The 12451-nt window shown below is 38.5% G+C and overlaps 1 protein-coding gene across 4 annotated transcripts in view; it reads left to right on the top strand.

Annotated features, from left to right (window-relative positions):
• The window catches only part of LOC115782573 (zinc finger protein 658B-like), a 20260-nt gene extending 7809 nt beyond the window's left edge, over positions 1-12451 (top strand). For 2 of the 4 annotated variants that reach the window (XM_030732828.1, XM_030732837.1), the window contains exons 2-12: positions 1665-1826; positions 1942-2387; positions 4955-5144; positions 5403-5455; positions 5779-5926; positions 6010-6096; positions 6195-6269; positions 6378-6464; positions 6682-6759; positions 10251-10493; positions 10925-12451. In XM_030732828.1, coding sequence (XP_030588688.1) covers positions 2124-2387; positions 4955-5144; positions 5403-5455; positions 5779-5926; positions 6010-6096; positions 6195-6269; positions 6378-6464; positions 6682-6759; positions 10251-10493; positions 10925-11709 — 2010 coding nt within the window. In that variant the 5' untranslated portion in view covers positions 1665-1826; positions 1942-2123 and the 3' untranslated portion in view covers positions 11710-12451. Of the gene's footprint in view, positions 1-1664; positions 1840-1941; positions 2388-4954; positions 5145-5402; positions 5456-5778; positions 5927-6009; positions 6097-6194; positions 6270-6377; positions 6465-6681; positions 6760-10250; positions 10494-10924 lie in introns of all 4 variants that reach the window. The other 2 variants (XM_030732820.1, XM_030732812.1) reach the window with 2 other exon arrangements.

Below are 12451 nucleotides of genomic sequence, written 5' to 3'. Positions count from 1 at the left end.
ATAACCCCCTCATTTCTCCGTCGCTGCGACGGATTCCCTTTGACACGTGGATGATTGCTGACATGTTTTTCCACGCCTCCACCGCTCTTACCATGTTTGTGTGTTGTGCTCGCTGTGCTGAGAATTTCAGCTGTTACTTTTTTCTCTACTTCAGCTCCCGGACATACAGCTAGTGAGCGCCGCGTCTGGTACTGGAGGGACCCCTTCCCCGTCAAAATATTTTTTATACTTTAATCCCTGATTAGTGACTAAATGTAGACCTGCAGTAGAAACGTATTTAGGAGAATGCTTGTGAATATAAAGCATTACAAGATTACGCTCACGCAGCCCCCAGTTTTTCAACATAAACACTGATAACACAACAGCAGCTGTCAGCTGATTTACATGCAGTCTGTCTGCACAAGCGCAAAGAGGCGGAGCCGGTGAGCTCAGATGGAGCGGAAAAATGTTTTCTCCCTGTAACCTCCATTAAACCTTTACTGGGAAACAGCTGGAGGTCCTTCATCAACCACCTGATCAGTAAGTGAAGAAAAGAGAACTTTGTAGCTGCTCCATCCACCCTGTTTGTTTCACACAGGGAAAAACTGCAGTACGGAAGTTAAAATATGCAGATGAACTGTTAATATGAAAAAAGTATTTCTTATCCAGTTACTCTGGTAATTGATGGAATAATTGATAGAATACTCGATTACTAAATTAAGCGATAGTTGCAACCCTACTGAAATTTGCAACATACCATAAGCCAATGCATCACCTTTTCACATAGGAGCAACAGGATTCAGGTAATAGGGCGATTGTTGTAAGTAAGCAAAATTTATTTATTTAGTGCTTTTCACAGACAAAAAGTCACAAAGCGCTGTACAATAATTAAAACACAATATCAAAAAACCCCAGATAAAACACCATGTTAAAAACATATTAACATTACCATATTAAAAGAAAAAGAATAAAAAATAGTCAACAGGTTTTCAACTGTATTTTTTTAAGATGCCATAGAGTCAGCTAAATGGAGCTGGAGTGGTAAACAGTTCCAGAGCTTTGGCACCACTGCCTGAAAAACTCTGCCCCTCCCTGGTTCTTAGTCCTCTACGTGGGACAACTAAAAGATTTTGATTTTGTTGTGTGAGAGACTGTTGACTTATGTAAAATGTATCCAGGCATTTGAAATCAATAGTTTTTTGTTTTTTTTAAAAAAAGATGGGATTTGTATCGGCAGATATCAAATGTAAATTATTGGTATCAGTATTGGACCTAAAAAAATGGTATCGTGCCATCCCTAGTTTAGGTGGTTAAAATATGTTATTGCCCGTCCTCATCAGTGCAGTGCTTAGGTACTGTACTGGTGCTCTCTTTTCTTCTCCCAAATCAAGGGTTACTGATTATGATCTACTGCAGATAATACAGTGACGAGGAATAATTATTTCATTCAAACACACTTAAAAAAAACATACCAATGAAACCCCGACCACTCTTGTGTTTACTCTTGCAGCCAACAATAAAACATTTGATGTGTGTGGAGAGTCAGTTTTCTTGCTGATAGAGATTTTTTTTCTTTTTTTTTTTACAGTCAGCTGAAACTTGCGCTGTTGTAGAGCATTGACCCATTATTTCTTCAGACTTCTACTGGACACAAAACTTAAATCTCTGTCTTAATATCTTAATAGGACCCCGAACTTCCAGATCCGTTATCACTGAGTCTAAATGAAAACTACAGTGACCAGTCTTCACCACATCAGGAGCCAAAAAAAGCACCAGCAAGCCCCGACTACAACTGTGAGATTCCAGAGATCCGAGTAATCATCAAAGAGGAAGAGGAAGGCTGGACTGTGAGTGAGAATAGTGAGTGGGAAATCTTGCGTTTTAGCATCGCTTTACTAGATGATATACACATCATTGCTCGTTCATGATTTTTCACTTTTTATTTTCAAATATTAAATGCAGATGAGAGCCTCAGCTCAGAGAGGGAAAAAGAGGACACTTCTGCAGACACCTGTCTTCCCCACCAGAAAGCGTGTGGGACGGAGAGCTCTGTTTCGTGTGGAGTAAAGAAACACCAGAGAGGCTGTTCAGCGGAGAAATGCTTTGAGAAGCCTGACCCTGCCACAGAGAACCTGCAGAGACACATGCTCATGAGCGCCGATGAGAAACCTCAGATTTCCTGTATGCATGGCAAGGTGCCCGGAAATGCGACTGTGCATCAGTGCAATAACACAGGAGAGAAACCCTTCTCCTGCCCAGGATGGGACATGACCCCCAGTCACAAAAGGAATGTGAAATCCCATCAGAGAACAGAGGCAGGCGAGGAGTGTTGTGCCCAATACCAGAGAGCATCTTTACACATGGAAGAAGAGCTACAACAGACCAAAACATCAGCAGCTTGCCAAACTGTATGTTAATATAACTTTTTGAAATATTGTGAAATGATCAACACAAAGTTTTCATTCTTATAATTGTTATTTTTAGCCATCTAGTTTAGAAAATTGTATTCATTTGTTATTTGTGAATGCATTTATAACATCACAGTGGGCCTCATGCAAGAACGTGTACATACGGATTTGTTCTTAAAGAAAAAGTTTAACGTTTTTCAGGTCTGTCTTAAAACAGTCAGGCAACCATTTAAACACAGAGGCTGTCTTTGTCTCTCTGTACTCATCCCTTGTGTTCATGATGTCCATTAAAAGATCACATTCTGTTGTCTTTCAATATGAATATTTGGGCCATAAGTCCTCCATGCTGTGACAACTCAAGCCATGTAAATTGTAAGGTGACGGTACTAAAACGATACAGAGAAAATTCATCAAGCTGACAGTCCACTAAAAGCAACACAAAGACGCAAACAACACTCCTGCAAGTTGATCTGGTAAAAGGAAGGCGCTAACTTTATCTTTTTGGCTGCAGTGGAGGGATGATGACAAGACGAGAGGATTTTGTAAGATTACCTGCATTGTAAGCACATTAGAAAGGGGTCTTTTAATGTCTGGTGTGTATACGAGGAATGATTTTTGTTTTAAGACAGACTTGAAAATGTTGAAGTAGCTTTAAATTTTCAATTGCGAAGCTTTTTTTTTTTTTTTTTTTTTGGTACAAAGTCTGAGTGGTCCAGCTCTGTTGTGGCAAATACAAAAAATAGTTAAGAGAAGAAGTTCTCAGGAATTTATTCAGTTTGAGTCCCCTCTTGCACAGGACAGTATAACATCTCCATAGGTTTTTGCATTATTTAACTCTATAAGCAGTTGCTTTCTTTATGTCACGGTGTAGCGCTGCTCTATTGAAAGATGTATAAAAAAACCCAAAATGGCTCTGAATTTCTGACTGTTTTTGAGATCTTGTTGATTTTTTTCTTTATTAATTACATGTTCTTATTTTTGGACTTTGAAACAAAAAATATTGTTTGTGTTCATTTTTGCATGACTTGAAATTCCCCAGTGTGAACCTTCTTTTTACAGTTCAGAAACACTTTTGAGCCCAATGTTGCGTTTCTAGGGTCCATAATACCAATGCTGACTTTCCACAAATATGTAACTAGTCTCTGGGATGCTTCACTAATCATGCTGAAGTTAGCAGTTCACAAGCTCTTTAGTTTTTGCACTTGAGAGTGTGGTGACTCCAATTTGAAATGCTACAGGTGTAAGAGTAATGGATGAGAATATGAAGTTTTTGCATGAGGCCCTTTGATTCAGGTAGGTACAGTTAGATCCATAAGTTTTTGGAAAGTGATACATTCTGTGCGGTTTTGCCTTTGAGTCAGACAATATGTGATTGAAATGCAGAAATTCAGCTTTAATTCAAGAAGTTTAACAAAAGTATATTAACTGTTGAGGAATTACAGTCATTTATATACAGAGTTTTATGCTTTTTTTTTTTCAAAGGCTTAAACATAATTTGACAAACTAACATAATTCTAAACATAAGGATTGTTTTTAACACATGGATGAAAATCTTTTGCAGTCAATGACTACCTGAAGTCTTGAATCCATGGACATCTCTAAATGCTGTGTTTCCTCTTGAGATGCTCTGTCAGGCCTTTACTGCAGCCGCCTTTAGTCGCGGTTTGTTTGTGTGTCTCTCTGGATTCAATTTTGTCTTCAGTAACTGAAAAGCATGCTCTGCTGGTTGAGATCAGGTAACTGACTTGGCCGTGGAAGAATCTAATTATCTTTGCTTGAGAAACTCTTGGGTTGCTTTTGCAGTTTGCTTTGGGTCATTATCCAGTTGTGTGGTGGAGCGCTGTCCAATCAGTTTTGCAGCATTTGGCTGAATCTGAGCAGATAGTATAGCCCTGTACACTTCACAGTTCATCCTGGTACTTTTGTCAGCAATCACATCATTAGTAAACACTAGTGCCCCAGTTCTGCTGGTAGCCATACATGCTGATAGATTGTATTTTTCTTGCTGCTGTTACACAATAATTTCCCTTGTGGGATCAGCAAAGCATCCATCCATCCATCCCATAACATTAGCCACATCATCTCACATCTTCTAGGCTTTTTGGTGCTGCTGAGTTGGTCGGTGCATTCCTTCTTTTTAAGAATGAACCAGATTGTGCCCACTCCTAAAGTTTCTGCTATCTCTGATTTTCTCTGGTTCATTTTGTTTTTCAGCCTAGTGATGGTCTCCCTCACTTTCGACTAGTCTTTGGACTTCATATTGGGAGTTCCAGTGATACTAAATACAGATTCAACAATTGTAATCACCCCCAGATCTCTCATGTGCCTAATTTGTCATGGAATAACAAGGGAAGAGGCCTGTTTATCAGTCACTTGTCCAATTACTTTTAGCCTCCAGAAATGGATAAAAATGGTTGTAATTTCTAAACAGTTGATGCATTACTTTGAATTAAAGTTGAAAGTCTGCACTTCAATCTTGTTTGAGTTAAAAATCCACTGTGGGGGTGTTCAGGACACAGCAGACATGTAGAAAGTGAATGCCTTTTAGCTCTGTTTTTTGTTTTTAGAATTCTCCTGAACGTAAGCACCCGAAGTCACGCGGACTCAAGGTGGCATCTGAAAACTTAAACGACCGAACACTTCGTTTGACTGTAAGACTGCATGCGGGGGAGGAGGAGGAGGAAGACGAGGAGGCACAAGATGAAGAAATTGGAGGCTTAATTAACTCTGATGGAGAAGTGGTTGAATGGGATTCAGGTAAGTTGTCAGGACAGCAGTTTCACTTTTTGTCTTATATGTTGAAGTTTATTTGATAAAGAATGTTTTAAGTAACAGTAAGAAGTAGAAGAAATGGTCTGTGTCTTTGCAGCCAAATACATTTATAGTCTTTCGCAAACAAGGCCTTCATTAATATAAATTGCATGTAGTTTAGCATGACATTGATGCTCTCTCTTCATCTAGACTGCAGACTGTCAGCTTTTCTTTAACCTAAGCCAACTATTTTGATTTTTACAGCAGGCAGCCCTGACAGAGGCTCTGATTGCACAGCAGGTCCTCAGCCTAACAAGGTAATTTCTCTGGTAATTAATGTAGCTCAGTTACCATGGGAGTGAGGAGTGAGTTCTTAGTCTTGCAGTGTAGGTTTTTGGTTTCATAAACAATCATAATTACTAATTTGCAACAGCAGCACCACTCTTTCCATTGTTGGGGTCATATATATATATATATATATATATATATATATATATATATATATATATATATATATATATATATATATATATATATGCACACAGTTAGTAGTTTAAGTACTGTCAATCAGGGAAGATTTTAGGAGTGTATTTCTGCTGGTTTTTAATGATTGTGATCACAGGCTGTCTCCCTGCCTCAGTCTCAGCTGCGAGGTCAAAGCCAGAGAGACAGCAGCAGTCCAACGCTCATCATGGAAGTTGTTTCTGTGGGGGAAGATGAAGAAAGGGAGGAAGCAGAGGAAAAAACAACAGGAGCAAAGATTAATGCCGTCTCCCCCTCACATTATGGTAAACGCAAGTGAAGAAAAATACTGAAACTGTTAAATGATTATATGATTTGGTCCTGAGGTTATTTTGTTTGCACTTGTTAGCAGAAAAGAGACCAAAAAGAAAGAAAAAGGTTCCGGTAGTGTATATGGAGAACTCGGACACAGAACAAGAGGTTCCTGCAAATGCTGGTGAGTGACTGGAAGCAAAAATTTAGTACTCATGGCACATTCAGAAGAGATGTATTGAGACCATTGGTAAGTATCTTTCTTTTTTCTGCATCCAAAAGCAAAAAGAAGAGGCAGAAGAAAGATTTCCCGGACTCCACCGTTTCCTGCTGAAGACTTAGAGGCAGATGCAGGAGGTGAGTGATTCTTTGTGTTTCTGCAGCAATTTAAAGTATGTTTATCACTCTGAAATTATATATTTGTGTGCTACTGTTTTGTTATAATTAGTCTTTTTTTACTTTAAGTATCACAGCGTACCCGAAGAAAGAGAAATATCCATGCAGTAGCAGAACCAGAAGAATTAAACTCAAAAACTGCCCGCCGTGCTGCTGGTAAGAAACGAAAAAAATAGAAAAAATTAGGCTGCCGACTGAATATCACATCCAAACTTTAGTTTCAGGAACTGATGAGAACAGATATTTGCTTAAATGCAGTAAAATTTGCTTAAATGCAGTAAAATGTATGAATCAGTCCCCCGAGGGCAAACTGTAGTCTTATGCCAGTTTAACCACGCATGTTTCAAATTAAAACAACTTCTTTTTTCAACAGCAAAGCGGCCGTATAGAAGAAGGAAAGATACCAAAACATCTGCTGAAGCAGAAGGAGAGAACATCGGTCTTTCACCTGGTAATAGCTAATAACCTTATCAGTGTTAATTTTGACAGCAAATTTTGATTTAGTTTTAGTCATAGTCTTTTGATGAAAATGTAATTTAGTTTTAGTCACAATTTAGTCGTCTGAATAGTTTTAGTCTAGTTTTAGTCGACGAAATTATCTTAAGAATACAGTGGACTAAATCTACAGTCGATTTAGTCGACTAAAATATAAAGAGTGTAAAATGTAAATGCTTTTTCTTCAGTTCCCTTGAATTAGTCATTATACACACTTACACAAAATTAAACATTTATTAAAAGTTATGGAATATCACTAATATTAGTGTTTCACCTGCTTCCCACACACCTGATCATTAACACCACCTTACTGAGATAATACGAGCGTTTTAGAGCAGGACACGCTCTGAAAGGTACAGGGCAGTGTTCAGGACTAAGTTTAGGAAAGGCTAATCCACCGCGGTGTGGAGATTTTCTCTAAACACAAACGCTAAACTGGGAAAAACACTTTACCCTGCATGACATTAAAATGCTTACCTTTGCATGGAGATCTGGGTGACTGGTTTGCAGATGTTGTTTAAGATTTGTCGTGTTTTTACCCGAGATAGTCGCCCCACATGGTTTACACATCGTTTTGTTTGTCACGCATCAAAGGCCAAATGTGTCCATACATCGGCTCTTCTCTTTCTCCCTGCTGACATTGTTTACAAAACTTAGTTCTAGCGGAAGTAACAACAAATCACAGGCTAGTTTGTCCTTCCAGGGTTTAGAGCAAATTTGTGCACCTGTGCGTTTGATTGGATGTTTTCCTAACTTGCCCCGCCCTGTCACAAAATTAAATAAGTTCTGATTGGATTTTGTCCCCACCAAGTATTTTCGTCCCGTTTTCATTCATTGACCAAAGTGTCAATTAATTTCGTTATCATTTTTATCCTTTTAAGTAGTTTTTATTTAGTTATCGTCTCGTTATCATCATGAAAAAAGGGTCGTTGAAGTAAACTATGACGAAAATATTTCATCAACGAAATTAACACTGGACCTTATCAGTCAATAACCAGTTCAGTGTTCAGCTGCTGGTAGTGTGCTAAAAATCTTCATCAATCAACTTTTTACTGAAGGAAAGAAAATGTATCTGCGTTTAAACAGCATTCCATTCATTTAAAAAGCTCCCTGAAGCCTTTTTACATCGCGGTCATTCAGTTTCACCAGTTTGGCAAAGTAGAGAATAGCAGGGAAAGAAATATATTAAATAAACACTGTTCAAAGGAGCTATGATGTTAATGCACAAACCCAAATCCAAAAACGTTGGGACACTGTGTAAAATGTAAGTAAATACAGAATGACTTTTGGATCTCATAAATCAGAATGTTATTCACAACAGACTATTGAAAACATATCAAATGTTTAAACTGAGAAAATGTACAATATTAAGAAAAATATTAGTTATTTTTTAATTTAATGGCAGCAACATCTCAAAAAAAGTTGGGATGGGAGCAACAAAAGACTGGAAAAGTAAGTGGTGGGTCATTCCATCTAAAAGCAGCAAATTTTTAGACCATTTTCTGCTTGATTATCTCCGATTTGCAGATTTTTTTTATGGACATATATAATGAGTGCTGTGAAATTATAGGTTCATGTATCAAATACTTTTCAAGATAAATATATTTTTTTAAATGGTCTGTTGATCTGTCGGCCCTTTCAGCAAAGTCCCATATGATGGTACTGCTACTCTGGTACCAAGAGTAAAAAAAAAAAACTCTTCTCTTGAGTACACTCCTCTCCCCACAGAAGTATCAGTACTTGACAAAAACAAAAAGAAAATTGATAAAAATCCAACAAAAATAAAGAACTCAGAGCTGCCAAAACATGCTGCTACCAGCTGAAGCACATGTTCTAGAATATGTGAACAAGAGCTCATTTAAAATGAACTGAGGCAAAGTGGAAAACTGTTCTGTGGTTAGACAAATCAAAATGACACTGCATCCTCCTGACTGAACAGGAGAGCGACCATCCAGCTTTTTATCATCACTCAGTTCATAAGCCTGCATTTCTGATGGTATGGGGGTGCATTAGTGCCTATGGAATTTGCAGCTTACATATCTGGAAATGCACTATCAATGATGAAAGGTATATACAGGTTTTAATGCAACATCTGCTCCAATCCAGACATCTTTTTTCAGGGAAGGCCTTGCATTGTTTAGCAAGAAAATGCTAAACTGCATACTGCAAATATTACAACAGCATGGCTTCATAGTAGAAGACTGTGGGTGCTGAACTGGCCTGCCTGCAGTCCAGACCTTTCACCAGCTGAAAACATTTTGAGCATTATGAAACAAAAATACAACAAAGCAGATCCAGGACAGTTGAGCAGCTATAATCCTGCATCAGACAAGAATGGGACATTCCTCTCCCTGAAGTCCAGCAGCTGCTCTCCCAAGTTCCCAGATTTTTACAGACACAGTAAAGATGGCCCTGTCTCGGCTTTTTTGAGATGTGTTGATGCCATCAAATGATCAATGAGCTAATATTTTTTCTTAAAATGGCACATTTTCTCAGTTTAAACATTTTATGTTTTCTATGTTCTACTGTGAATAAAATATGGGTTTATGAGATTTGTGAATCACGGCATTCTGTTTTTATTTGTAAACATGGTTACACACAGCGTCCTGTGTATATTCTATTCATGAACATACCTGAGCCAGTCAAGTCACTGTTACATATATTTAAATGCTGGACTTTATTTTGTGTTATTTAAAGCACTCACACCAAGAAAACACACTGTAGAAAAAGAACACGAGTATCTTTAATTGTCATCCATATACCGAGTAGCAGGAGTTACAGACCTGCTGGATCCAGTTCACCTCGTACAAAAGCAATTTCTAAAGCAGCTTTTAGATGTAGACATTCTGATATGGCACAGATTCAACAAGGCGCTGGCAGCAGCAAGGCATGTTCACCCAGAGAACTACTACTTACTGGACATCCTCTGTAAACACTAGAGATGGTTGTGTGTGAAAATCCTAGAAGATCAGCAGTTTCTGAAATACTCAGACCAGCCCATCTGGCACCAACAACCATGCCATGTTCAAAATCACTTAAATCACCTTTCTTCCCCATTCTGATGCTCAGTTTAAACTTCAGCAGGTTGTGTGGACCATGCCTAAATGCTTTGAGGTGCTGCCATGTGATAGGTTGTTAAGGAGCAGTTGAACAGATGTATCTTAACAAAGTGGCTGGTGTGTGTATAGTATAAGTCTGTTCCTTCAGTGTGAACAGTTCAGGAACCTTTAAATCACAGCAAAGGACAGAATATTATGTCTGAATATTCAACATGTATGCAGTGGAAATAGACCTTTAGCGTCCATTTCTGGAAAACAATTGTGTAGAATTGGTCTGCCTTTGAATAAACCACTTCAAAGAACACTGAATTTATGAGTTAGAAGTTATTTTTAAACTTTAAATTAGCAGCTTAATCTTACAATGTGCTCTTCTTTTCCATCCACATAGGCAAGAAGCGCCCTGGCAGAAAGATGATCTGTGTGCCAATAGAAATACCTCCTGAGCTCCTAAAGAAACCCAAAGAAAAAATAGAATACCACTGTTCAGTGTGTGGCAAAGAATTTCCACATGCCTACAAATTAGAGAGGCATGAGCTGATCCACACAGGAGAGAAACCATACTGCTGCTCCATCTGTGGTCGTGGTTTTAACCAGAAGGGAAATCTCAAAACACACTACAAAGTTCACCTAGGTGAGCATTGTTAGCAATACAAATACAGTACTTGATAAGCCAGAACCATTGCTTTTGCACTATTGGCATCTTTCACTGCTTCTAACATGGGCACTGTGTTTTATTTTGAGTCAGTGCATAAAATGTATTTTAACCTGCAGCTAAAAATGCATGATTTACTATTTTGACCAACGTTTGCTCTAATTATTGTTGATCAATTGTTCTTGGTCATTGATTAAGAAAATGGGAATGATTGGTATTGGATAATTAACCAATGTAACATTAGATCTGTAATTTGTTAACCTTTTACATTTATGACCTCAGTTATTTGTGCTTTTACCCCAGTGTAAGACAGAAGGGAAGTCAAATTAAACTCCTATGAACTGCAGAGATTGTTATACCTGAAAAGGCAAAGGAATAAAACATGGATTGAATCTTTTGCTTCTCTGTAGGTCGTAAGGGTGCTGTGGATTTTGATGATGAGGTGAATCCCACAGCGTCAGAGCTCTCTGAATATTTAAAGTCCCTGCCTGGTGAGTCCAGGATTCGATCATCCCTCCGTTGCCTGGAATGTGGAAAAGACTGCGAGAGTCATTCAGCTTTACAAGCACACCACATTACTTCACACACTGAGACTGCAGCTGAATCAGGTGCCGTTAAGCTCAGTGCACCGCCACTTCTGTTTTGCCGCCGCTGTGGTATTCAGTTCAGTGAAAGAGAAAAGCTGGACGAACACATGAAAACCCATATCAAGGAGAAGCCGTACTCCTGTCCTGACTGTGGCAAGAGGTTCATTAATGAGAGTTACATACAAATCCACCAGCGCATCCATACCGGAGAGAAACCGTTTCTCTGCTCCCAGTGCGGCAAAGGTTTCCACACTGCTTCCTCCCTCAAACTGCATGAAATGCAGCACTCTGGGGAGAGACCGTTTGCATGTTCCATCTGTGGGAAGACATTTCGGATTAACTCTTACCTAACAGCACATTACCAGACCCACATTAAAGATAGACCATTCATTTGTAGCGTTTGTGGGAAAGGCTATTCCAGAGCAGAGGAACTAAAGGTACACCACAGACTTCATACTGGAGAGAGACCCTATGAGTGCGGTGATTGTGGGAAGAGTTTCATTTATCGCCAGGGCCTTCGGCAGCATCAGCGCACGCATGCTGGAAGACGCATTGGGCCAACCAGACAGCTTGGTAGACCAAAACAACAGGCCAGGCTTGACATCTAACAGTTAATCTATTGGTGCATTTTTGTTGTTAACTGTGTTTGAAAATATTGCACTAAATTGTGTTTTTCTTTGATCTTCTTCCTTCCATTCCTCACAGCTGCAAAAAAGATGATTATGTCTAAAAAAAAAAAAATGTACACCACAGATTTAATGTGGGTTGCCAAGACTTTGGCATTTTATTGTGTTGTCTTTCTTGTATCCATGTTTTGTATTCATGTTTTTGTTTACTGTCACTTGTAGCCCATCTGTACAAATTTGAGTGCCTTTGTAACCTGCATGCCAAATACTAAATGTTAAAAAAAAAGATCATGCACTATATCCTTAATATTTTAAAATCCATGTTGATGGAATACAGACATTTTTCAGAAACAAGGATAGGTTTGACAGTTTGTCTCACGGTCACTGTGTATCAACATCCTGCTCAAAAGCTCCAACAGCCAGAGATTTATACTTAATCTATCTTATGACAATGTAATCCTTATATTTTTGCCTTAAAAGGGAAGTGTTAAACACTAGTAGATTGTTCCTTCTCAAAGAACAGTGGCTTTAGTATGCTTTAACTTATTTTGTCTCATAATCTATATCTCCCCTGTCCATCTTGAATCTAACATTTCAGCATTAGTCCTGGGTTGTACCCCCTTTTTTGGAACCAGTGTTAATTTCGTTGACGAAATATTTTTGTCATAGTTTTCGTCAACGACCCTTTTTTCATGACAAAAACGAGACGATAACTAAATAAAAA

Source organism: Archocentrus centrarchus, chromosome 1 (assembly GCF_007364275.1).
Source record: "Archocentrus centrarchus isolate MPI-CPG fArcCen1 chromosome 1, fArcCen1, whole genome shotgun sequence".
Classification (NCBI taxonomy): Eukaryota; Metazoa; Chordata; class Actinopteri; order Cichliformes; family Cichlidae; genus Archocentrus; species Archocentrus centrarchus.
This window is presented reverse-complemented; position numbering and strand designations above follow the sequence as displayed.